The sequence below is a fragment of the Temnothorax curvispinosus genome, unplaced genomic scaffold (genome assembly GCF_003070985.1).
Source record: "Temnothorax curvispinosus isolate PA1 unplaced genomic scaffold, ASM307098v1 QBEX01015652.1, whole genome shotgun sequence".
Taxonomy (NCBI): Eukaryota; Metazoa; Arthropoda; class Insecta; order Hymenoptera; family Formicidae; genus Temnothorax; species Temnothorax curvispinosus.
In genome coordinates this window covers 73322-97965 of record NW_020225432.1, presented here as the reverse complement: position 1 = coordinate 97965, position 24644 = coordinate 73322, and the positions used below count along the sequence as shown (strand labels likewise).

At 37.1% G+C, this 24644-nt stretch overlaps 7 protein-coding genes across 7 annotated transcripts; all 7 read right to left on the bottom strand.

Annotated features, from left to right (window-relative positions):
• Nucleotides 1-2733: 2733 nt before the first annotated feature.
• On the bottom strand, nt 2734-4664 carry LOC112465920 (zinc finger and SCAN domain-containing protein 10-like). Its single transcript, XM_025033724.1, has 3 exons — nt 4652-4664; nt 4254-4502; nt 2734-2969 (listed from the first exon to the last, which is right to left on the bottom strand). The coding sequence occupies exons 1-3, from the start codon at nt 4662-4664 to the stop codon at nt 2734-2736; spliced, it is 498 nt and encodes a 165-aa protein (XP_024889492.1).
• A 3809-nt stretch (nt 4665-8473) lies between these two features.
• Nucleotides 8474-10467, bottom strand: LOC112465936 (transcription factor Ovo-like 2). The gene is made up of 2 exons (XM_025033747.1): nt 9861-10467; nt 8474-9181 (listed from the first exon to the last, which is right to left on the bottom strand). The coding sequence occupies exon 2, from the start codon at nt 9024-9026 to the stop codon at nt 8652-8654; it is 375 nt and encodes a 124-aa protein (XP_024889515.1). The 5' UTR covers nt 9027-9181; nt 9861-10467; the 3' UTR covers nt 8474-8651.
• Nucleotides 10468-10478: 11 nt separating this feature from the next.
• Nucleotides 10479-11859, bottom strand: LOC112465919 (zinc finger protein 425-like; the record flags this gene model as incomplete). Its single annotated transcript, XM_025033723.1, has 1 exon — nt 10479-11859. A coding segment is annotated over one exon (309 nt), but the record flags the coding sequence as incomplete, so codon positions are not given.
• On the bottom strand, nt 11765-18145 carry LOC112465939 (zinc finger protein 425-like). Its single transcript, XM_025033750.1, has 3 exons — nt 17347-18145; nt 15829-16098; nt 11765-13692 (listed from the first exon to the last, which is right to left on the bottom strand). Exons 1-3 carry the CDS (start codon nt 17702-17704, stop codon nt 13343-13345), a joined length of 978 nt encoding a protein of 325 aa, XP_024889518.1. The 5' UTR covers nt 17705-18145; the 3' UTR covers nt 11765-13342.
• A 321-nt stretch (nt 18146-18466) lies between these two features.
• On the bottom strand, nt 18467-19203 carry LOC112465918 (zinc finger protein 648-like). Its single transcript, XM_025033722.1, has 2 exons — nt 19191-19203; nt 18467-19083 (listed from the first exon to the last, which is right to left on the bottom strand). Exons 1-2 carry the CDS (start codon nt 19201-19203, stop codon nt 18632-18634), a joined length of 465 nt encoding a protein of 154 aa, XP_024889490.1. The 3' UTR covers nt 18467-18631.
• A 215-nt stretch (nt 19204-19418) lies between these two features.
• LOC112465937 (longitudinals lacking protein-like) lies at nt 19419-20593 on the bottom strand. Its single transcript, XM_025033748.1, has 2 exons — nt 20507-20593; nt 19419-20075 (listed from the first exon to the last, which is right to left on the bottom strand). The coding sequence occupies exons 1-2, from the start codon at nt 20538-20540 to the stop codon at nt 19795-19797; spliced, it is 315 nt and encodes a 104-aa protein (XP_024889516.1). The 5' UTR covers nt 20541-20593; the 3' UTR covers nt 19419-19794.
• Nucleotides 20594-20673: 80 nt separating this feature from the next.
• LOC112465938 (longitudinals lacking protein, isoforms A/B/D/L-like) lies at nt 20674-22085 on the bottom strand. The gene has a single exon (XM_025033749.1). The coding sequence runs from the start codon at nt 21497-21499 to the stop codon at nt 21218-21220; it is 282 nt and encodes a 93-aa protein (XP_024889517.1). The 5' UTR covers nt 21500-22085; the 3' UTR covers nt 20674-21217.
• Nucleotides 22086-24644: the final 2559 nt, after the last annotated feature.

The following is a 24644-nucleotide window of genomic DNA, read 5'->3' as shown; positions in this document are numbered from 1 at the left end:
ATCAAAGCAAATCACCAGCCCTAATATGTACGTATATACATTGTAAAATTTTCTTCCTCTGAGCTGCAAAGGTATCATCTGTCGTCTGTGAATTAAAAATCGGACAAATAATCTACGTTAAAATAGTTACATAAGGTTACTCGTGCACAAAGAATTGTAGACGCTTATCTCGAGGAATCTCAATTTCAGACTGACGCTAAAGCATCATCTCATCGCGTACGCACATGTTCGTTCACACGCTCTACAATTGATTAATTGTCATTAGATTGAGTTACAATGACATGTGCGGTAGATGAATTACAATAATATATATATATATATTATATTAAATATATAACTCTTATATATTTATATAATATAACTAAGTATTGTAGAAGTTTGTTCAGTTTGTTAAGCTTGACAAACGATCATGAGAAAAATAATCTTTATTCTAATCTTTTGCCATTATTATCTATGTTCTTGGCTTATCGCATAGTCCCATGTGTTACAGCAATGAAGACTGCAATAGTCAATAAATTAATACTCGAATTTACGCAAAAAAAAAGATAACATCACCGTTAAGATTATCTTCTCTGTTAGGATTGGTTTGTTTATTGGTCCGACATTTTTAAATATGACAAGAAAGAGCGTATCTATTATTATATAATAGATACGTGTGATACCGCGTCACATTAACATTACATCCAAGTTTTAAAATGCAGAAAAATCTCGTCGAGAAATTATGATCTGTTCTTCGTTTATTCATTCGTAGACTGAAAAGAAGCGCTGATGTACCATAACGCATTATCAATTATTTATTATACATAGAAAGCGATCCATTGTAAAGATCAAACAAAAATCCAGGAAGGAAGGTATCATATAGTCTATTTCAGAGACACGTCCGTGTGATGGAAGGTCCTCATGTGCCTGCTAATGCAGTAGGAGTAATTGCTGCGGAAGTTGCAGAGGTCGCATCGGAACTTGAGGGAAGTTCCGGTGTTGTGAACGTTTCTCACGTGTCTCTCCATGTTCGCCTTGTACACGGTCTTGTAAGGGCAGGAGGTGCAGGAGAACGTGGTGTTACGCGGATTCATTTTGCAATTGAATTGTATGTGCCTCTTTAACAGACTCTTCGGCGCGAAGATTTTCTTGCAATGCGGGCATATGTATCGCTTGTATACGTGATCGTAGGTATTCCAACCGCTGCCGCCTGAAACAGACGAAGGAAGCTACGATGTAGCTGTGTTCGCCTCATGGGGACAATCGCAAACGATCGTTCACATTTTAAAGAGACCTACGATCGTCTGATCGCCATGAACTGTCACATAGCATGTAACTGATCGATGCGACCATACGTTACACAAACCAATTGATTAGACTATTTTTGTAATTATCAAGAATTTAAACAGCCTATTTCACGAGATAAAACTGAAGAAATGATTAAAACATGTACAATGTAATATCGCCGTTGTGTCATGAACACAAACGTATATCAAGCTTAGAATCTTATTCCATTTAACATTCTTCCTTCTTGTAGGCCACAATATATGAGATCTAAAATTTGATATGGATTAACGTCAAAGTAAAAATTTAAATACGCACGAAATCCCTGAAAATTGTTAAATTTAATCAAATAATCGATCTTATCGTATTGTTTAATTGTCACAGCGATATTAATCCGTATATGTACATATTAAAAGAACTCGATGGTTGCATTAGTAAAGCGTGAACGGATACTAAGGTAGCCAAATTAAAAAAAAAAATCGAAATCAAATGAGGGAGGATTCGAAAAAAGTTTCTATAACTCACCAAAAATCGCTCATTTTTCATTTTTTATAATACTGCATAATAAATCTTTATAATATATTTGCAGCTTGTCACAAAATGAACGTTTAGTAGACTGGACCAGAGTTGTGCTGTAAATTTCAAGATTACATATCTACATGGATTGTTTACGTATTGTTTATGTTATGTTTGCGCAAACCTTATTCATGTAGACACTGTAACCACTGTAAATTATTATAAATTAAATGATTGATTGATTAATTTCTTTAAACGACATTTTTGCAAACAATCCTACAAAAATAAACAATTGTTTTAGACTAGGTTAAGTTAGGTGCATTTTAGTCATAATTTATTTATTAACTTACAATAATTCACATATAATACATAATACTAATATAGAAATATTATTATTTACGCTGACCTGTAAACGACAAAAAAACAGTCTTACAATTAGTCCATGCATAATATAATATGCTTAGCGTTTATTTTCTTTGTGTTCACAGGTATAAAATATATATTTTTTTAATTTTTAGGGTTACACTAATTAGAACTACCATGATCAAAATCTAATTAGAGTAACCCTAAAAACTGTGTCCAAACTAAATAATAGATAGTAATAAAAATGAAATTGCAAACATAAATTTCCAATATTTCTCACGAAATATATGAACGTTCGATTACTTCTATAGATTCATAGAATACTCATTGTTTACATGACATATTACACAGTTTACATTTGTAGATGTAGAATATTATATTTTATGCGTAAACGCTCAACCCTAGACTGGACTTCAGATATTCGCCTACAATACAAAGTCTAATACACGTTTTGGTTGAGGGAATGTCATACATCGATTACAAAACACCGGAAGATGTGTCCATTCACATCGCGCACGGGAGTTTTCATTCGAATGTGCTTCAAGACGTGGATCATCCGTAGGAGATCGGGATGCGTTTCTCATTATTACCCTACTCCAATTTCGTGCCGTGCACGTGCCGTATATGCCTGACCAGAACATCCTTGCGATTGGTCTTGTATCCGCAGAGACTGCAGAAAAACTTGGGCCGCGTGCCGCACACGGTGCTCAGGTGACGCTGGAGACTCGCCTTCCACGCGTAGCCCTTTCCACATTTTGGGCATACGTTAGGCTTGCCCTGCACGTACTCCCCGAGGTCCTCAAATTGCTGCGCGAGCGGATCGAATCCTACAAATCAGACAGTAAGAATATTAGAATGGTCAGAGGCCACTTTCGAGAGGAGAATTTCTATCGTTCTCCGATAAAAGTCGGTGAACTGTGTGATAAAAACAACAAGATGTAACGACGATATTACATTGTACACGAATTGAATACGCTGCATATTCATTATGAAATATCTGAAATGAAAGAAAAATAGAATTTTTACTTCACCTTCGTTGTTTCCTAAATGCAGCCGAAATCAATTTAAATTCGAGGTACTTAGGAAATGGAAATTGGAGGTATCTTTATTAATACAATTTATTGATGAATAGTATCGATGATGAAGGTAATTGAGATTAATCATGAAAATCTCTCGCTAGAAAATGCGTATCAATTTATTGTATTTTAATTAATTAATTAATTAACACCATATCTGATTTCATCATGTATCATAACGAAGACAATGAATTCAACACCCATTAAAAAGAAATGTTAATCTGCAAATTTTGAATGCATCTTTATAAAAGAATAATGTATTCTACGTCGCTTATTGACTAACTTTAGGAATACGCAAAATAACTCGTGTATAGGTATAGAGGTAAAATGGTTTAAAAAACCAATAACATGGTTTTGCACAAACATATCGCAGGGCGCATATAAGAATAATATGGCATATAATAAATATAACAAGTAACATTTTAGATAAGTATATAAATAACAATAACTCGCGCGAAATAATTGTTATAACTGCAATAAAAGTCATGTTTGAACCATTAATAAACATAATTGACAAAGAAATGCTGATATTTAATTGCACTTTTATGAATCGCAACTATATTAATACAATTTCATTGTACAAATAAATCGCAACAATTATAATTGCAATACGATTGTAATTGCATAAAATAAATCATATTTCTCTCGCGGTACGGGCTAAATATTTACAAATTTATTATTTATAACGCAATAATTCAACATAACGCAACATAGTTCAGGTCGTATTTATTAAAATTTAGTAATAATTCAATAGCAAAAGAATTAACTGAACGTCCCTTATAATCTTCCTCGGAAAATTAGTGCAAACTTATGCGAAAATTTCATGTCACTCATCATATAATCCTTCCTTAAATGAAAAAAGAGGGAAAAAAAGGTTCTTACCAAATCAAAATTCGCTCTTTGTTTTTCTAAAATACCAAAATTATTCGCAAAATATTCGAATGTTAATCTCTCAACAAAATTAATTATCGGAAATATGTTCCAACACGTTGTAGCGCCCTTTCGTCATATTACAATCGTAATTGTGTTTTCAACGCGTCTCCTCGATCGAGGTGGGTCCTACGTGCTCGCGAACAATGTGATACTTCAACAGGGTGGGTATCCTGGCTCTGTGGGGGCAGTACGGGCAGGGGTAGAGCGGTTCCATCTGGCAGAAGAAGTTCATGTGCTTTCGCAGGCTGCGCCAGTCGCTGTACCGTTTCGTGCACTTGAGACACCGCAGCTCGTCCTTGCAGCGTCTCCAAATTTCACGCGGCAATCCGTCGCAGAAGAATCGCAGCTTGGCTGAAACACGATCAGAGTCTCATGTAAGCACAATGACGAACGTTCGCGGAATCAGAAAGGATATGATCGGATTATAATTGTCCTGCATCTGCTGTATCATCGGACTGAACTTGACGATCCTGCCAAATCAGGAACATCGGACTCATTACCCCGTTCATTCATATTCGCTAACGAGAGGACTGGCCAAACACAGTTACTAAGAACAGTGTACCTAATACATACCAAACACGTGTGTTTCAAGAACTTTAAAGATAGAGGAAAAGAATGTGAATAGAAAAGAGATGTCCATTTGGAGAAGTCAATTCAAGCTTGTAATTGCTCTTCTTTACTCCAATTTTGTCTCCGATGCGTTTTCAAGACGCGTTTCATATCTCGAAACGCGACTCTGTGAAATACTCGGTACACAGCCAGACAACGACGCAAATGGATCGACGAGCGCACGACGGAATCTTCGAATTCAAGTGCTTCAAGGAGAGAGAAGAGGAAATTGCGGAAATCAGAGAGAGACGTGTCGCCTTTTCTCCCGTGACCACGGGAGAAGTAGCATTCGAGAGATTACACAACCGAACGGATTCCCCTTGTCTCTGCTTACGATCGTCCGACGAACTTGAGAAACGCGTATGAGAAACGAGTTATACTCCGAGGAACGTGGAGAGGCCGAAGACATTTCCCTGAAGTGTCGCAGCTCACGGAACGTCGCGTAGCAATTGTGCCCTGTCGCATTCGCGAGATAGCCGGAGACACATAATGAAACAGCGGGACGTGTGTAAACCGTATGATTTTATTATGCATAAGTAACATTTTACAGAACAACAAAATTTCGTCATAAGTTGTACTCCCTTTGTATCGCAAGATATACATATATTCGTGTAACATATATATATAACGTATTGATCAATGCAAACGAACGTTCCGCAAATTCAGATTTATATGCAGATGCGACGATTGTCTTAGGAATGTTTCTCTATTTATCTCCTCTTTCCTTCGCTTATTTCTTATCGTTTTAATATCTAAACATGTCGATAAGACTAAAATTCGGTAAAATTGCATAAAAGGTTGCACCCCACCAATTTTATCGCTACTTAAATATGTTGTAGGGGAGGTCTTTCTGAATAATTCTACGCAAGAAAAAAGTGGGGGACGGCATTGGTTCAGAAGAAATAGCAAATTAAAGTTGATATTAAAGTTTATGCTTTAAAAAATGCTGTAATAATATGTTATACACATGTATGCGGGGGAGGGGCGGAAATTCCTTTTCTTAGAACTAATGTGACTTTATAATACCTAATAAGAGTATTAAAATTGTGAAACTTTAATTTGCTATTTCTTCTGAACCAATGCCGTCCCCCACTTTTTTCTTGCGTAGAATTACTCAGAAAAATCTCCCCTACAACATATTTAAGTAGCGATAAAATCGACGAGGTGTAACCTTTTATGCAATTTTATCTAAAATTCTCTCAAATTTTACTTTACATTAAAGAAATTAAAAAAGATCAACAATTTTTTCGAATAATAATCTTCACAGCCGAAACGCACAAATATGGCCAATAATTTCCGATTCGTCGCAGACGCACGAAAATTGGATTTAGCAGTCTCAAATGAGGTAAACACGCGTTTACCTGTTTTTGATAATTTCACTCGACACATTGTACACCGTTCGAGACCGCTTATATCGAGTTTAATTCCTATCGCAACGCTCGTATGTCACTGAAAAACTTTCTTAAGTGCACCATTGTGTATTATCTTAGCCTAAATCCCTTCCGTAGTGCCAGTGTAGTAAATAAATGAAGAAAAAAAACTGTTCCGTGAGTAATTAGCACAGCGTTAAAGTACCGAGATACTCGAGTTAGAGACGTAAGAAGAAACTGTTCGTCCTATTTTTACGCAAAACATATGGCAGCATGTGCGATGAGGAAGTTACTAGTCGTCGCTACGGATTGAGATTCACGCTTCGCATTTCAAAGTTTACTCAAAGCGTATTCTGCACCAAACGCATAAAAACGGGAAAGCGGATAAAACGTAACGTCAAACATCTATTGCTACATACTGACAGATACTGACAAACACGCGACATCCTCGCCCTAACAACACTGTGAAAAATCAATAACAAAGCATACTTGTGCGCTATGCTGCAGTATATTATCGATATGCGCATTACAAACAACTATAAGACACTTTTCCAGAGAAGGGCACGTAAAATCATTCCCGGATACCGGCACTGTTCCCTTCATTCTTTTCTGGCGTGTCGCCAATTGCTTAAATCTTATCAACTCTTTCCGGAGTACCATTACAGCGTAACGCTCAAAGATAGTCGCGAACAGTCTTAAACATTACTTTACGTAAACGTAACGTACATAATTTGTTAACTTAACATTGAGACTCATGATTGAGTCTAAGAGTTCAGATTTCTTTGATAAAATTCGGTGATTCAAAGATTTTCATCGTTTATAAACGCTCGCGCGAGTCCCATTATTGAACTGCTTTCCGAGTTTATTGAATGTATAAAAATCGAAATTCAAAAAAAAACTGAATAATCATATGTCATTTACATTTTAGTGCGAATTATAAGTATATAACATTGTCAGTAACCAACAATTGTTATATGCACATGACAATTTGGTATTTTAAGAAATACTCTTTATTTAAATTGAAAATAAGTACATATTAATTGTTAAACACGAATATTTCTGTTAAAACGGAAAACATTATCATATAACTTTAACTACGCAGTGTTGCGTAAAATATCAAACAATATAGAATTCGAAAAAAGTAAATTAAATAAAATTTAGAAGATAATCAATAAAAGTATAAATTTTTTTTTTTTTTTTTTTTTAATTATCGGTTACCCAATTTTTACTTTTTTAATTTAAATATTTGACTTAAAAATAATAATTTTAACATACTATACTACTGCGGTCGAGAATTTCGTAATCGATATCAACAACATATTTGGCTTACCTTATCACATCCATTTTTAAAGTAATCTTCCCGTGTCATGGTGCACTTCTCCACCATTTGTACTAACGGAAGAAATGCATCATAACGATAGAAGATTACTTTGCAGGTGGATGTGCATAAGATAGATCAAATATGTTGTCTATCGCCCAAGAAATTCTTAACTGTAGTAATATATATAAATATACAGTGCATAAAATTGTTATATTTCCAAAAATATAAATAATATAATAATATAATATAATTTTGACTTTATATTTTATTTCTGATTTCAATATATGAAAATAATTTCTAAATTAAGATTATCTATCTATCAAAAATTGACACCTAATTTATGCTAAGCAAAAGATGTGCAAAATGCACATTAAAGATGCATGATATTATAAAACCCATACCATTGGGCATGATTATTAACAATAATCATGCTAAACAGAATAAGAAGCTAATAAAGATAACGTGTGCACTTTGCGTTAGAAATTGAGCAGCAATGCGCGTGTTCTCCATAAAGAGAATCCTAACCAAATCATTTTTTGGGTCGAACAAAAACGACTGTTGTTTCAAATCATTTTTTGATTAAGGAAAACATTTTCAAATGACTCGCACCTTCCTTTTTTTTTTAACATTTTTGAAATAATGTCTGAACTCTTGTTTCTAACAAAAAAGATATTCTTAAAAATTTGAAAGCGAATCTTATCGTCTTTCCTTATAAACTAACACGCTCGAGATCGTCCGAACGCAATAATTTGAGAAAATCCTCTTATTGACATGGGACGCTTATTAGAATAAAACTTTCTTCACGAAGAATTCTTCGTATTCTAAAACTATCCAGAGATATCACCTTCTTCAACCGCAAAAAATTCAATTCCTAATCGTTTTTAAAGCTTATTTTGTTCTTTTTTTTCCTCAAGGAACTATATTGCTTATTCTGAAGTAGCACTTTTTTCACCCGATCTCTTTCACCTAATATATTTTTGAAACGATGATTGAGTTCTCACTTTTATTTCCCTCGAGAATTGTTTTTTATAGAAAAAAGACTTTCCAAAGCGACAGTAACCACTGATGCTTATGCTTGTGTCTTTGATTACACCTCGTCGTCTTACACTCTCTCGGTCGACATGCGGATTTCTTGGCAAGAATAAACGTAGCAGCGCCACACCACCTTTTCGCGCAATCGCGCTTCGCAGGGATTGTTGTTTATTCCGAAGCAGATGTTGTTGATCTACTTGGATAAGAACCGAGTTCAACATAGACGTTTACATCTTTCTGGTGCTTTTTCTTCAGATGCCTGCTCAGGCTGCATTTTTGGGTGAACAATCTCTTGCAGAAGACGCAGCGAAACTGGGGATTCACATGGCATTCGTATCTGTAATGACGCGATAGGCTTCCCTGAGATTCGTACGTCCTGTTGCAGTCCTTACACTTCCACTTGCCGTTGGTATTGCGCACCTTGCCACAGACGGTCTTGAGATGGCGATCCAGAGTGTATTTGTGGGACAGACCTTTGCCGCAACCGGGGCACATATACCCTTTTCTGGTAGGCGGACTCCACGAATTTTGCGTTATAGACATATCCGTAGAGGATATCGATAGTTGCAGCGAATGGTTGGTGTTGATGTTAACCGGGTGTGAATGATTAGCTTGGTGATCAACATGATTGATCGTGAGATCAACCGGAGCGGGTGACACCGAATACTTCAGAAGATCTGGGACTTCGTTGGACTTACCTGAAAATCAAAGTGGCGATATTAAGGAAGATCGTGATGGGATCAGGTCAGAGAAGGCAAAAAAAATTAAAGCTTTATTATGCCTTAGAAGGAAATCTTTGAAGACGGACAGTGGGACGAATACAGAGGGGGATTCAAAAGACTCAGAAAATCGCGGATTTTGACAAAAGATTAATAAAGCGGCTGTTAGTTTGTTGCGATAAATAAATCTGAGTATAGTACATTGAGTCTCGAGTGGCGAGAAACTTATCAAATCAATAATAGAAAAGGAGATCAAAAATCAAAAAGATTGACGAATGAGAAATACGTGTATTAGAAACGCGTGTGAATAGTTTTCAAAAAGGGAACGATCGACGCGCGGATTATCGAAGAATGATTTGAAAGAAATTAAATAACAAGGGTTTAACGCACAGATTAAAAGAATACGCGCGACTTCGCGACTTTAATCATAGACAGAATGGCGGGAGAGAACAGAGGGAGTGATATATGGAGGGGTAAAAACCAGAGTGGTGTAAGTCAAATTTTTTTAAATGTTTTCTCGTGTGCTTAGATGCAATTTATATATTGTAGAGATTGCATCTATCCACGCGAAAAAATATTTTTAAAAATTTGACTTACACTACTCTGTTGGTTTTTATCCCTCCATATATTCTATAATAATTATTGAATACATACGTACATGTTATAGTAATATGAAGTTCCCGGCATAGGACGGCGCCGAGAAGAAAATTAGGAACGGCACGTAGGCCGCGATAATAATAAAAACTTTAAATGCATAAAAAAATATTGCACAAGTTTCAACAAGAACTATTTACAGATTTCGAGAATTATCGATGGTGAACATGGCGTTAAGGAGACCCACTTCCGATGATTTTGAATTTGAAATAAAGTTAGCGAAATGAGAATAGTATATGTGTGAGCGGGAGGGCTGCGCCCCCCTGCAACCCTCCTCCACACACTGCTTAATCCTTCATTCGCACACGCGCCCCCCCCTCCGCCCCTCATGCCCTCACACGCCCTCGCCCTCACCTCACCTTCCCACCTTCAATCACTCATGTGTATCTGTATTAGTATGACAGAGTTTTCATTCAAAAAACTATATGATTTTGATGAGCATATTGATAGTTTCTTTGAAATTATGAGTTTAATGTATCCATTGCATAATGTAAGTAATGAATGAAAATAACCACAAAAATATCCTAAGGGAAGATGATAAACATTATGTATGTGTGTGCCCTGCTTTAACGAAAATCACAATTTCTATAAAGCAGGGCATACACACGTGTGTGTGCCCTGCTTTAACAAAAATCACAACTTCTATAAAGCAGGGCATACACACGTGTGTGTGTGCCTGCTTTAACAAAAATATTCTGTGTCGGAAATATATGAAGAATTTCAAACAAACAGGGACTGCCGCACTTACCACGCGAAACGAGGGGCCACATGGGTTCGTGGCGCGCTTTACAAGCTCGTTTAGGTAGAGGTATTAAACAAGATAAGTTAGTCGATCATCTGTGTGAATATTTGTGGCGATATACAATAAACGAGCTTGTAAAGCACGCCACGAACCTATGTGACAACTCGTCTCGCGTGAAAAGTGTATGTGTGAACTATTTCGACGTATATATTAATCATTTATGTCTTCCAATACTCAAAATAGCTGCTATATTTTTCAACCTTTTTTTAAAATCACTTGCATGTTACTCGGGAGGGTGTCCTTGACAATATATGTCAAATTCAAGGTCATCGGAAGTGGGTCCCCTTAACGCCATGTTTACCTTATCGATAACAAATATTAAAAAAAGATTGTTACAAAAGATCATAAAGGTCGTTAAAAAATTAATCTTCAGTGGAAGACAGCCGGGCACTCGCATCGAGCGAAGATTCTTGGGAAGAGGCAACAAACGACCATGGCGTCTCGTTGACTGATTTATTGTTACGTTTACTATTATAGATAATATGTATGCTATATTTGTGGATCTAGGCACGAAGTGTTATCGGCATTTACTTTATTAACGATCTGTAAGAGTCGGATCATGTATAAGATGTACTATTATAATCGTGTTTTTCGTGCGGTGATCTTCGAGTGTGCGTATGTAGGATTGCTGCGTGGTTTGGGGTGTACATCTGTTACAAGTTTTACTTAATCTTCTAAGTGGCGCTAAAAATCTTCGACCGTAGGCTACAAATAACAATCTTCGAGAAGACACGGGAAGTCATACAGTCATTAAACAAGCGTGTCCCACTTGAGTCACTCTTCACAGAGATGCCGTCGCAAGACTTCCGCTCCCGAGATGACGAATCTAGCCGGGACAGCCGCGCGTTCCAAGAGCGGATACGATCTTCGATGACGCGAGACAGTAAGCTCTTCACTTGACGACCTTCCGAGTGCATTGCTTCTGTGGCGGCTGATAAAAGTTGTGGCTCTGCATCAGGTGACGGCGCAGACTGACGTTCTGCGTGAAACTGCGCCCGCACAGCTCGCACCTGAAGTTCCTGCGGCCACCGCACTCGTACCTCAAATGTTTCGACAGGCTGGGCTTGACCTTGTAACCCCGGCCACACCGTGGACATTTGAGGGCGAGATCCTCATCCCTCAAATAATTTGCGTGTCGCGACTTTCGTGCCGGTCCCGGCTGAACGGTCGTCCAGGCCACACCTGGAAGAAGACGAAGATGACAGTCGTGTTAGTCGTGAGCTCACTGTGCTGACCGAGATCGCCAGACGCGAGTCTTAACGATCGAGACCTGATCCGCGCTAGCCCGCTAGACCACGTTTCGGCACCTCTCGATTTCTCGAGAAAGGGGCGCGAAAAGGAGTTTGGCGCGGTCGTCGAAAACACGCGGCTCGTAGAATCCCGTCCGATCGATCGAACGATCGGCTGAATAATTCGATTGTACACTTAAATTGCACACTTAAAGCGGCAGCTAGCCGCTCGATCTGCCTTCTATGACCTGTCAATTATTGATCAATGACTTATTTGTCAAGGAAGAGAATGGAGGGATTAAACGGATGGTTATTTTAAGCTGGAAACAAAATCGCTCACGTATCTAGTTTCTTAGGGATCTGGGGATGGGTGATCAATGATCAGGATCTGGGGTGTAAAATGGAGTAAACGGTCTACAACATGAGTTTAGATTCTATCCCATTGACGTCGATATTATGGACTCCCGTCAAGTGCCGTTGCAGGCTTGTTTTCTGGGTGAAACTTTTTCTGCAGTAGTAGCACGGGAAATAGCGTTTCCCGCCGCATTCCCACTTCATGTGCCTGCGCAGATTGCAGAGCATCGTGTAGCCGCGTCGGCATTTCTGACAGGTGAAGCGGGACCTCGAGAAACCTGCTGAACGAAAGAAAAAGTTACTCTGAGGATACGTCTGTGCGCGTGCGATACATCGACGGCGAGCGATCGTCTTTTTTTTTTGCACGGTGAAATTCTAGATATTGTTCTGATTCGAATGCGGGAGATCAGTGACGAGATCGTGTTTCTCGTAAAGATAATAATCTTAAGCATCAACAGTGACAGACTGAAGCACGATATCAACAGACTTTCGTCGCAGCGTTTTTACGCCGTTTGGTAAAGAACTTGATTAACGTCAGCATGCAAAAACTTACAGCGAGAGAATATTTTATCAGTGACAAATGCTCGAGATCGCCGTATATTTTCATTTTTCCTACGTGAACGAGCCTCGTGAACCGATTCGTTCATCGTAGGAGTAATGCCAGAAACATCGTTCCGTTTCCCACAAACATTTGTCATGGATAAAATTCTCTTTGGATCAATACTCTACGTGTGTAAATGACGAAACAGATTTTAAGAAAGTAATGTAATTCCAATAGGAAAATGTACTAATATAACGTATTATTTAACTTGCTCTTGTCAACATGTCTACATAACATAATCAACGTAGCATTTATTATTGAAACTTATAAAGATCGAGATTTTATTAACTTTGATAAACTACAGAGGCTAGCAATGCCCGAAAGGTATGTACAAATTCTTCACGTTGCTCTTTTACGCGCGAGTTTCACGGCGAGTTTGAAGTCTAAGTCTATCTTCGACTCGATGACACTCGTATCTTTGGGATGCGTTTTTGGCACAGGTTCTTCCAATTCTTTGTCCTCGACATCATCTTCCTGCGAAGCCCTCTTGCACGTCGCTCTTACGGATAGACGATTCGATAAGAACTGTTATGTCTCTTCTTCACGGGTACCATAATGTTGTGATGATGCGTCAAGTGCCTACGCAGACTGACGTTCTGCGTGTACTTGTTCGGGCACAGGTGACAGGAGAATCGACGCTGACCGCCGCACTCGAAGCGCATGTGTCTTGCCAAGTTGTGCTTTAGCGAGTATTTCTTCCCGCAGGCGGAGCACTGCAGTGCTTGATCTTCAGCGTTGCCGGGACACCTCGGGCTCGTTTTAACTCGGGCGATCTTCGTGGGCGCGGCGGCGTGAGCTTTTCGGCCGTGGACCGCGGGATTTTCTGCAGGATGGAAGCTCTCGTAAAAACCTGAAAAAAAAAAACAACATTCGTGCGCTAATTAGTACGTAGAATCGCGAAAACGGAGATCGCACACTGATCTTCCCCTCATGACTTATGGAGTCCAGTGGATGACCATGGAACAATCTGGCAAATCGTACTGTCCTCAAACACAGATACTTTGCCTTGAAGAAATATATCTCGCGAAGCACTACTTACGATTAATATATGACATACTTACATGAATGTTATATTTTATTTTAAGAACGTGGGGCGCAATTTCCGGCTTCATACATATAATTATCTTGGAGGAACACATAACATAATAAATAGCAAAATTAGATTCTTGAAATAATTCAGGTTTTATTCTTCCACAAAAGAAGTCACAATTTATATAGTGAAATGCAAGACTTATGCGAGTCTTAAATTATACTTCTGTTTCGGAAAAATTAGCCATATAAATTTTTTCAAGAAAATAATCGTGCTATCTTTTTATGTAAATCTTTTTCAAATGTTTGGTACACTTCAAAACCAAAACAAGAGAGTTAAAAATAACTTGCAAGAAGGAATGTGAAATCCTATATTTATTGTATGTACAGAATATCTTTCAGTTTTCGCAAAAAAATAGTGACAAACTTTTTACACTTTTGCGTAATCTTTCATCAGACTAGATATTTCAACAATTTTTCTTTGTCAAAATTCTGCATTAAAAAAAATATAATACAATAGTCTAGAAAATTACAAATCAAAGGGTTATTAAAAAGACTAATCATGCTGTTGATGCAACCTGTTACAAATATAAAGCCTACTAATAGTGTCGTGTTAATCGGCTGGGATAATAATATCGATACTCTACTACAACTATTATGCCTCTGTTTCACACCATGCTTCGGACTTCGCAAACTTCAATTTGTCGCATACTTTATTAATTCCCAACCATCGTAACTGTGATAAACTTCTTTCTATTTGAGTATAAAAGAAACTAAGGATTGGCAAATTGTTCAAGTACCGGGCAACGCGCCCGTCTGTTGCTAAATCGAGTCGGCCAATTGTTCGCCAACATAAACTCGAACCCCCTTCGCGGGGGCACGATAATGTTGTGGGTATTCAGCATGTGCTGTCGCAATTTGCCGTTTTGGGTGTATCTAGAGGGACACAGCGAGCACGCGAAGTGCTTCTGCCCGCCGCATTCATATCTCAGGTGTTTCACTAGATTGTGCCTTATTTGATACGTTCTGCCGCACTGATGACAAGTGAAGACCACATTGTTCTTGAGGGTTTCGTCTGCGAGGCCTCGTGTGGCGACCAGCAGCAGCTCTGGAAAAAAGGAATGGTCGGTTAGTATCGAGCGCGACAAGGTGCAACCAGCGTTTCTCGAGCCAACACCAATGACACGTATTTCCGACTGCGAGTCCTCGTACCATTTTTCTTTCCTTCAAGATGGGGAGGGAAAAATCAATCGTACACGATCGTCTATCAAAAATTTATTACGAGTTACATGTATATTGCATTTCTTTCTCAAGCGACTTTTCTGAACAACTCAGTTAATCAAGATTCATGCGCTTCGCATCCTAGTTTTCAAAACCTGCGTGAACTATTTATTTCTTAACTTTGAGTAATTCGTATATTGATAAACTGGAATACATTACATATTACAAGTTTAACATCTTGCAATACGTGAACGCCCTATTGATGGGGCATTTTAACATCGTTCTTTGGTTCTTTACATAAAACCTGTGTTTTTTTTTCTACAAATAAAAATTATAAATTGTCATAATAATCGACATGTAAAATTAAACTTAGTAGCTTAAGCCTGAAATAAACTTATTAATGAAATACAAAATCGGTAATATAATAAAGCAACCATTTCAAAGAAATTGATGTGTTCTAAACTACAAATCATTATTTTTCTTTTTTTTCTTCATTCAACACAATATATATGTTTTCTACTTTATAACTACGTATCAAATTGTATATTTTTTTGCAAAATCTTTTATTCGGATGTGACAATTCGCTCGCGATCGATCAAGAGATCATGGATTCGCGAGTATCTTCACTCAGTCTAAAGGAACTATAGATAAATCAGCAATTACTGCGATGCGTGAAAAACATCAGTCCTATTGCTTAAATTATCTATTTTTTATTAATTTTACTTCGTAAAGATGCGTTTAGGGACCGAGAACTTCGGCGGCATGTAGAGGTTGTGCCTCTGTAAAAGATGACGACGCAGACTGATATTCTGCGTGTACTTAGACGGGCATAAGTGACACATGAAGTTTCTCTGGCCGCCGCACTCGAATTTCATGTGGGTCTTCAAATTGCGCTTCATCTTGTACGTTCGCCCGCATTGCGGGCACATGAGCGGCGATAACGGTGACACCTGTGTCAACGGCGTGTTCGTTGCGTCTTGCGGCTTCCGAAATCCGTACGCGAACCCTGCAAACGAGAAAGGAACGATGTTAGAGTATTTCTCCACGCCTGAGAGACGCCGTGCGAGACACGACTGACGTAACTGAAGACGACTCTTGCCCGCGAGGCTGGACAGGACAGAGAGACACCTCGAAGAACGGCGGGGCAAGATCAATTGCATGCACGATCCGGCATTCAGTTTTTCGCACACGCGAACACTATTACGTTTTCTTCGGTCGCACGTTTATGCACATTACGACAATTACGACAATAGCGTGTTATAGCATATACCAAGAGATACAATAAAGGACGTACGAAACGCGCTCGTAATTTGTCGTAGATTTGTCGGGGTGAGAGAACGTCTCTCTTTCCCCGCGTGTAATGAGAAACAGATAATCTATTGTATAAAGAATCTCATTTCTCCTTAGTTGCATTAAATTTATTTGATTACTTTATACACATTTAATGTACAGACAATTGGCAATCAAAGAAACGGTAATTGTAATTTGTCTTTGGTTTGAAAAAACAACACTGTACTCGCACTAATTTCCAGAGGCAATCGATATAGATTCCTTCGTATTCATCTTACATTATGTCTCAGATGTTTAAAGCCATATACTGGTTTATCCTACTTATAATTAAGACAACATTCTAATTGTATCATATATCTAATTGATTATTGTATTATATCAGTATTGACAGAGATATCAGTTTTGACAGAGATAATTGCCAAAACTACTTATATTTTCTATTACCTCTCTTTTTGTACGCCTGCTAAAAAATTTCAAGTAAGTTCAGTATTAAAACTCAAGTTTCAAGAAATAATGTAAATGAAATACAATTATATAAATGCAATTATAATTGCGTTAAAAGTAATTCGTCAATGATCGTTTAAGTGACATAAAATTAACAGAATTATAGACAAACTATACACACTTTTTTTTCATCCATTACCTACATGTGATGCAGAATATCAGCCTAAGAAAACGAAAGAATTGTCAACCCAACACTTATTAGATACGACACAACTATTTATGTTACTAATCCTAAATTTAATTTTACAAATTGAATTTTTTTTTTAATATTTATCAAGGCAGGTAAAAATAATATGTAGCACAAGAGCGTACACCTACACCGATCGTGAAGCGACCGATGCACATTGGTTGATCACTAATAGTCACGCCAATCCACTGATAATCTATGTCGCACGGTGAAGCCATTAATTAAAATACAAGATATTTGCGAGCGTAGTTTAATGTTTCGATCGCACGTGACGATCCAGATTGCTCTTCTGGGCGAATCGGCCCTTACAGATCGGGCAGACGAATTTCGGCTCCACGCCGCACTCGTATTTCTGATGTCGCCAGAGCGACGTGAAAAATGCGTATACGCGATTACACCTGACGCACACGTGCTTCTTCTTCGACTTCCTCGACCTGTCGCATTCGTCCTGGGATTGTCGCTCGTACGGCTGCCGACCCTTGTTGCACTCGAACGCTTTGTGCCGCAGCAACGAGGCTTTCAAAGCGAACGTCCGGCTGCAATCGTTGCAGAGATACTTACGGGGACCTGATCCGCCGCCGATCATACTGACCTCGTTCGAGGACATCGAACGTAGACGTCTAGTGTACATCGCGATTCGCGACGTCGACGGTAAGGTGGGTATCGTCCAATTGGCCGGACTGTACGTCGCACCTGCGAATCAAGAAGAGAACAGATGAAGCTTAGTCTCGATGATACTGGCTCAAGACTTAAATTCGCACTAGCGACATCAGTTTGATTAATGCCTCAGAAAAGCAACTGGTGTGCATGATATAAAATACACAATAAGGTATTTCAGACATATGACGTGTAATCACAATTCTTAATGGTAGACACATAGATGCATACGTCATTTTTCTGAGATATCTTCACCAATATATTAATTGAAAAAATGAGTAGACAGGGAAAAAATTTATTTTACGTTTATTTTAATAATACGAAATTTTATTCGACGAAATGAATATGATATCTTTTACGTTTTCTATCAATATACATATTTTATCAAGATTAAAAATAACAATATTATACAAGATTGCTATAAAATTATTTAAATTGTGGCTAACAGTGTAATTGTATATTTTATAATAACAAAACTTCTGTGGCAACCTTCTAAAATCTTCAATGCACAGAAATTATGATAAATAAAGTAAAGTTTAATATATTTTTACGCAAATATATCGTCGTGTTAAAATGTTAATGTATTTATTCGAGATTATTAGTAAAACAATTTAATCACAACAAATTTAATTCTTTATGTGTGAATAATAAAAATCTCGCTTCTTATAAAAACCCATTTTTCTTCATATTAAAAAACTTATTAAAGATTATATTATCAAACTCTACATTGACAGCTTGTAAAATCAGAAAATAAATCAAGAATTTAATTTGATTGCTTATAACGTGGTTATTTTAATTTTTCATATATTACTTACAATTTCTTGCATTCACCTAATCATGTCAACACCACGCATCAATAAAATACATATAATTCACTAATACGACGAAACAATTAGAGATTTTACGTAAAATCGGGATAAACATTAAACGTATTCGTCTCCTGCGCATGAAAATTCATCTCGGTATCGGGATGCGCCTCGAAAACCTGTTGATGACCATATTGCGAATTCTGTTCCAAGAAATGCTGATGACGCGCCAGTATGTGCTTCATCAGGCTGTCCTTGTATCTGGTCCTGTGCGGACAGAAGGCGCACTTGAACTTCGGATCGACCCCGCACTCGAAATCGTGATGTCGCTTCAAATGGTGTTTGTGCTTGTAAGTTTTGCCGCAGGTGACGCAGGTATGCTTGAATATCGCAACGTATTTCGGATCAACTGAAACAGAAAAAGGTTTGCCAGCGGTTAGCACAGGTCGCTTCCCCAACGAGCAACGTGATGCTTCGTGACGGCATCGTACGTCCGCTTCTTCTCGGGAGCGCGCTCGGGTGAAGGTATAACGCTCTCCGCTAACTTCTCACCGCGACATTCCTCGCGGTGCATTGATCCGTCCACTAAATATGCTTAGCGTGAACACCAAGGCAAACACAAATATTATTTGTCTTATGAGATCTATGTAATACGGATTATCCACATATATCCAACAGTTAGGACGGATTCCTGGCCCCCTTTCTCTCAAACCCTACTTACCTCTTCGTTACTGTTATCCGATCGCTAATTATTATCTTGTATTCTCAAAGGCTTAAGGACTCGCGATTTAGAAACTGTGCAGGGCATAATTGACAAATTGAAGTAGAACAAGGAAAAAGGCGGAAAGGGGTTTGATTTGCAAAGAATCTTAGAGATATTGTTCTCGGAATGAGATGTAGACTCTTTATTAAATTCCTCAGAGATTTATCTTAGACCTAAGATGATCCTCGTCGAAGGGACTTCTACGTTAGCATAGCGACATAAATATGGAATGCTTCACGATTCAAACACAAGTTGATAAAAAGGAAATATATCGAAACTTCACGTCGTACATGTTCTAGACAATAGTTGAGATTTCTTTAGATGATACTATCGGCATACCAGAAAGAAATCACACGCGAAAATTTTTGTTCATTCTCGTACTAACCCGCCGTTCTACGAAAGCCTCGCGATCTTCGAGATCCCGGTAAGTAACTTCGACACTCGAGCGAGTAGAAAGTCGACGTGTTACTTAGCAGGCACGGATCGAGAGGGCTTTCATGAATCATGATGCTTCAGGGTGGCCATGCGAGGTACGAAACCGTGCTTGGCGTGTTTCGTCATGTGCACTTGAAGATACGACTTATAAGTCGCTCTGTACGGACAGAAGGAGCACTGATGCATCGGCTGCTTGCCGCACTCGTTCGTCACGTGCCTCCTGAGATTCTTCATCTGGTGATAACGACGATCGCAGTTGTCGCAGGCGAAGCGACCTTGGCCACGACACCGCCGTCGATCCTTCACCGTTTGTGTCACGTAATAGCTCATCTTCATGTAACCTGCAATCACGAAGAGCACTTTATTAATACCGGAAGTAGCACTGATCTTCATCATCCTCGTATTTTGATGGAAAGAAAAGCATTTCATTAAATCCCTGCCGGTGTGTTCCTTTAAATCGGATACAAACGGAACAACTTTGCTGACGAAATCTATTCAAGTCCTGTATGACATCAGAGATAGAGCAAATAAATAAATGAAAACACAGGATAGGCCCCGTTCGTAGACTGAATCGTCAAGTCTTAACGTGACCAAAAAATAACAGCATAAAAAGAATGTATAGAGTTATACGAGAAGAGATCCGCTGCGTATCTGAAAAAGTGTAATGTATAATGCCACGAGCATGCAAATACAATTACATCCTCAGTGTGCATCTCGTTAAAACAGAAAACATCCTTAAAGTGAATTTCTTCAGAACCTGTTCCATACTCACGCTTTGTACTCTCCGTTCTATCTATGTCAGTCATTAGCAATTTTTTTTTCACCGCCTCTTCTTCCTAAATTTCACCATGGAGAATTGAGCGCCGATTGATTTCGTGTCTAGTGTACTTTCTAGGAATTCGAAATGGTGTTAGCGACAAGGAAATAATAACATGTGTCAACATTTCTCTCAGTGTATATTGCGAAGATAAAGAGAACAGTTTACAAGCTGCTATGAACGTGTAACAATCAATTATTCGAACATTGGAACGTTCTGACCCACACTGACGCGTCATTAATTAAGATATCGGTTTTATTTACAATTGCACAAGATATTTCTACGTATTCCGTAGAGAGATTTTCATGCAATTAATGATAAGGTCTGTCAGAAATCTAGTCAGTTGATTATACATCCTTGTCTTGTACGCCAATGATTTCATAAACCTAATTTAAATAATAGAATAGATCCTTATTAAATAATTTGAACGCAAACGTGCGACGTCAATGTTAAAATCAACTAATTTATAATCATCTTAGGAAAGACAGAACTTTCTAATATTACCTGAGAAATCAACATTAAATCTTTGCAATAACAAAGAGGGGCAAACATAAAATTTATTTCAAAAAATATCAAAACATAATCCAATTGTCCCACTATTTCACTATCAGCAGTGAAAAAAAAAGAGAATAAATAAAATTAATCGATGAACAATTAATCGTCAGGTCACGGGTATGGCAAATTCGGGTGTACATGTGTAACGTGCTTCGTTATGCTGGCCCTGTACTTGCTCTGGTGCTGGCAGTAAGGGCACTTGTGCTTCGGCGCCTTGCCGCACTCGACCACAATATGTCGACGCAGCGATCTCTTCACTTTGTAACATCGCCCGCAACGAGGACACGGGAAGATCTTCGTCGATACGACTTGTGCCGCTATTTGGTCTTCGATACTCCGACAATTCGACTTGTTTCGCTGCGAGGGCAACGCCAAGGGATCGTACTCGTCCATAACGTTGAAGCACCATTCTGAAAGAGTTTGGGCGATTGTTAGACGGAAATCTATTTCTGATATTTTTCTCTTTACATATGTATGTATGTATATGTATAATATAAATCGCAAACTCGTTATGACCAAGCGTTCGCATAGATGTTCTTCCGATAGCAATGTTGGTTCGATACATGAAAACCTACTGAAATTGCGTGAAAGTAATATATTTAAGCTGTGCCATGAGACATACTGATCCACGTGTGAAGGAAGACTCTCTACTTTTCTTAGATGTGCTCGTATACAAAATTGAGATAGTGTATTGGCGAGGGACAGCCATAAAATATTATCCAATTTTTTTAGTATGACATGTAGATTACACAACGAAATGAACAAGGATTTATCAAAGAAAAATTTTGGCCCAATACTTGCAAATAGATGAAATAGACATGTGCAATCGAAGATTAGAATTATTGATTAAAAAAATGAATTTAGATATACTTATATAGATATTTATTTTAACACTTTGAATGTCATGTTATTCATATCTAAATTTACGCAAAGACTCCGTCATCCATTTGTGAGTGACGGTTTTATTTACTGGAAAATAATTTTACTTAAAAATAATTTTACTAAATATTTAAAACATTAAAAAATAATATAGTTATTAAGACATTTAAAAAAGCAAGAAAATATTAATATAATATATATCAGATTTATGAAGTTCAATGTCGAAATTAGCTTGGCACTCAAAATGTTAATACGTAAGATAATATAAACAATTTTTATTACTTACAACTTTAACTACTTACAACAATTTTTTTATTATCAAGATATCTCTTTTAAAAAAACATGTTCAAGTAATCCCAAATAACCAACCTATTATATCTCCATAAACTTTCTGCTTAGCTACGTCAATTTGTTAAAGACACTTTATCTTCAGCAAATAGCTCCACAGTTTGCGAAATTGCCATCGAAAGAACAATGTTGCATAGTCACTCCTACGATTATAAATTAGATATCTTCTCATTCTACATTATCTTCAATTATTTTAAAATCAAAATTATCACAATTGCTGGAAAAAAAATTTATTCCAGGACTTTGTAAACTATATTAAAGCAATTTTTTCGTTTAAAGAAGCCATAATTACATCGGAATATGAACTAAACGTCTCAGGACAACTGAAACAGAATGTCAAACGAGATTGATTAAGGGCTGTTATAGAAAAGAAAGCGGTTCATCATAATTTTTATTGAAGTATCTATATAAATAGGTATCTATAATAATACTTCGCGTTTCGCACGATGTTCACGCACATGGTTGTCACGTTTTATAAACGTACAGCAAAGCGTATTACTACCCACATAAGCGTGCATAGTTTCTATGCTTTTTCTTATTGTCGATCGTGCGTGAATGTTAATAAGTTCCTGTGCACCTTTTATAATTTATTGGCGTTATTTATCGGATGTTTGCCGATACCTCGAAATATACTCGTTACATTCAGTTTCGTTAACAATAAACTTAATCATATTAGCGTGAATCGTATTATCGTTTAACGAAGATTTAACAATTAAATAAGCTTCTTCAATATAAAAATTAATTATGCATATTGACTTGGTGGTTCTCTGTTTCGCAATTAACACGTATTAAACTTTGGTATTGAAATCTTCGGGGTTTTGCTTTCACACCGAATGCCGAATGATAATGCTGCTTTCTCAAATCGCTTAAACAAGCGATATGATACATTTGTATTTTAAATACATCTTTGCAGATACAAAACTAAATTTCTTATTTTAAAAATTTATAATGTGTAAAGAAGCAGTATATGTAAACATTTAAGTTTACATATACTCATTAAGACTATCAAAGCCTTATAAAAAAAATTTTTTTTCTTTACCTAAACTTCTAAAAAAATTTATATAATTTAGGAGTTTAGGTGTAACGTTAAATACATCTCAAGTTAATTCTTGGCTTAGATTGTTACTCGTCAAGGTTTTAGTATAAATAATAAAAAAAAACTAAAAATATAAAAATTAAGTTGCAAATAATAGATGTGTATAAAAGAAAAAAAAATAAATATAAACATAAATCTATTTTTTATAATAAATCCACTATAGATCCACTATAGATATGTTACTATAAAGATCAGGCTTTGTAAATACAGTCTAACAATATGACTATATGCTATATCAAAAGACATAATAATATAAAATACAGTACAGATTGCGATCTCTTTCCTTCAAAAAATACAGGATGGTCGCGATGACAGTCCGGGAAAGGATTGTACGTTTTTATTATTATATCTACATATGTGTGTCGGGAGGCTATTTCACTGATGATGACGCATAAAATGGTGGCTGCTTACAAAAATATAGACTATTGTATCATTAAAAAATAAACGCTCATTAGCGGTATTCTGTCGGAACATTCACTGCTTGCGGGAGGGAGAATAGAATGATACTAAAAGAAAAGCGTAGTAAATTTAAGCATATACGGTTGTAGATTCGGTTGTTAATAGGAAAAAATATATAACATTAATGGACCAAGGCTCAAATCACTTGAATACGAGGTAATTCAGAATCATTGCATATGAATAAAAGAAAGTATTTATGATCAAATTCTAACGATGACGAATTCCATGCAATTTTATATTAGCTCGTTCCAATATTTACGAGTTATTAGATTAGATACTTTCAATATTATTGTATTATAAAATAATTATTTGTTAAATATACTAACAAACTTATATAATATATCTAATAAATTTATATAAATTATTAATGAATAAATATTAATAATTAATATAAATTATATATTTATATTACAATTACATAACATCATATCAATCATATGGCCTTAATACTGTAATTAATAAAAATTATAATTATAAACCAAACACTAGTCAAATAAATACTATAAATAGCATAAATTCTGAATTATCTAGTACAAATCATCCGCACGTGTAGCATCTAATATATCATGCGTTTTCGGACGCAGATACAATTTAATTCCCTTCCGTTGAAGACGTCTTGTTGCCATTGGGCAAAGTATAAAAGTCGCTCAGCAGCTTCATATGCCTGCCATTCAGGTGAGTGTTCAGGCTCGACTTGTGCTTCGTCCTGTAAGGGCACAAGGGACAGTGGAACTTGGGCTCCACGCCGCACTCGTG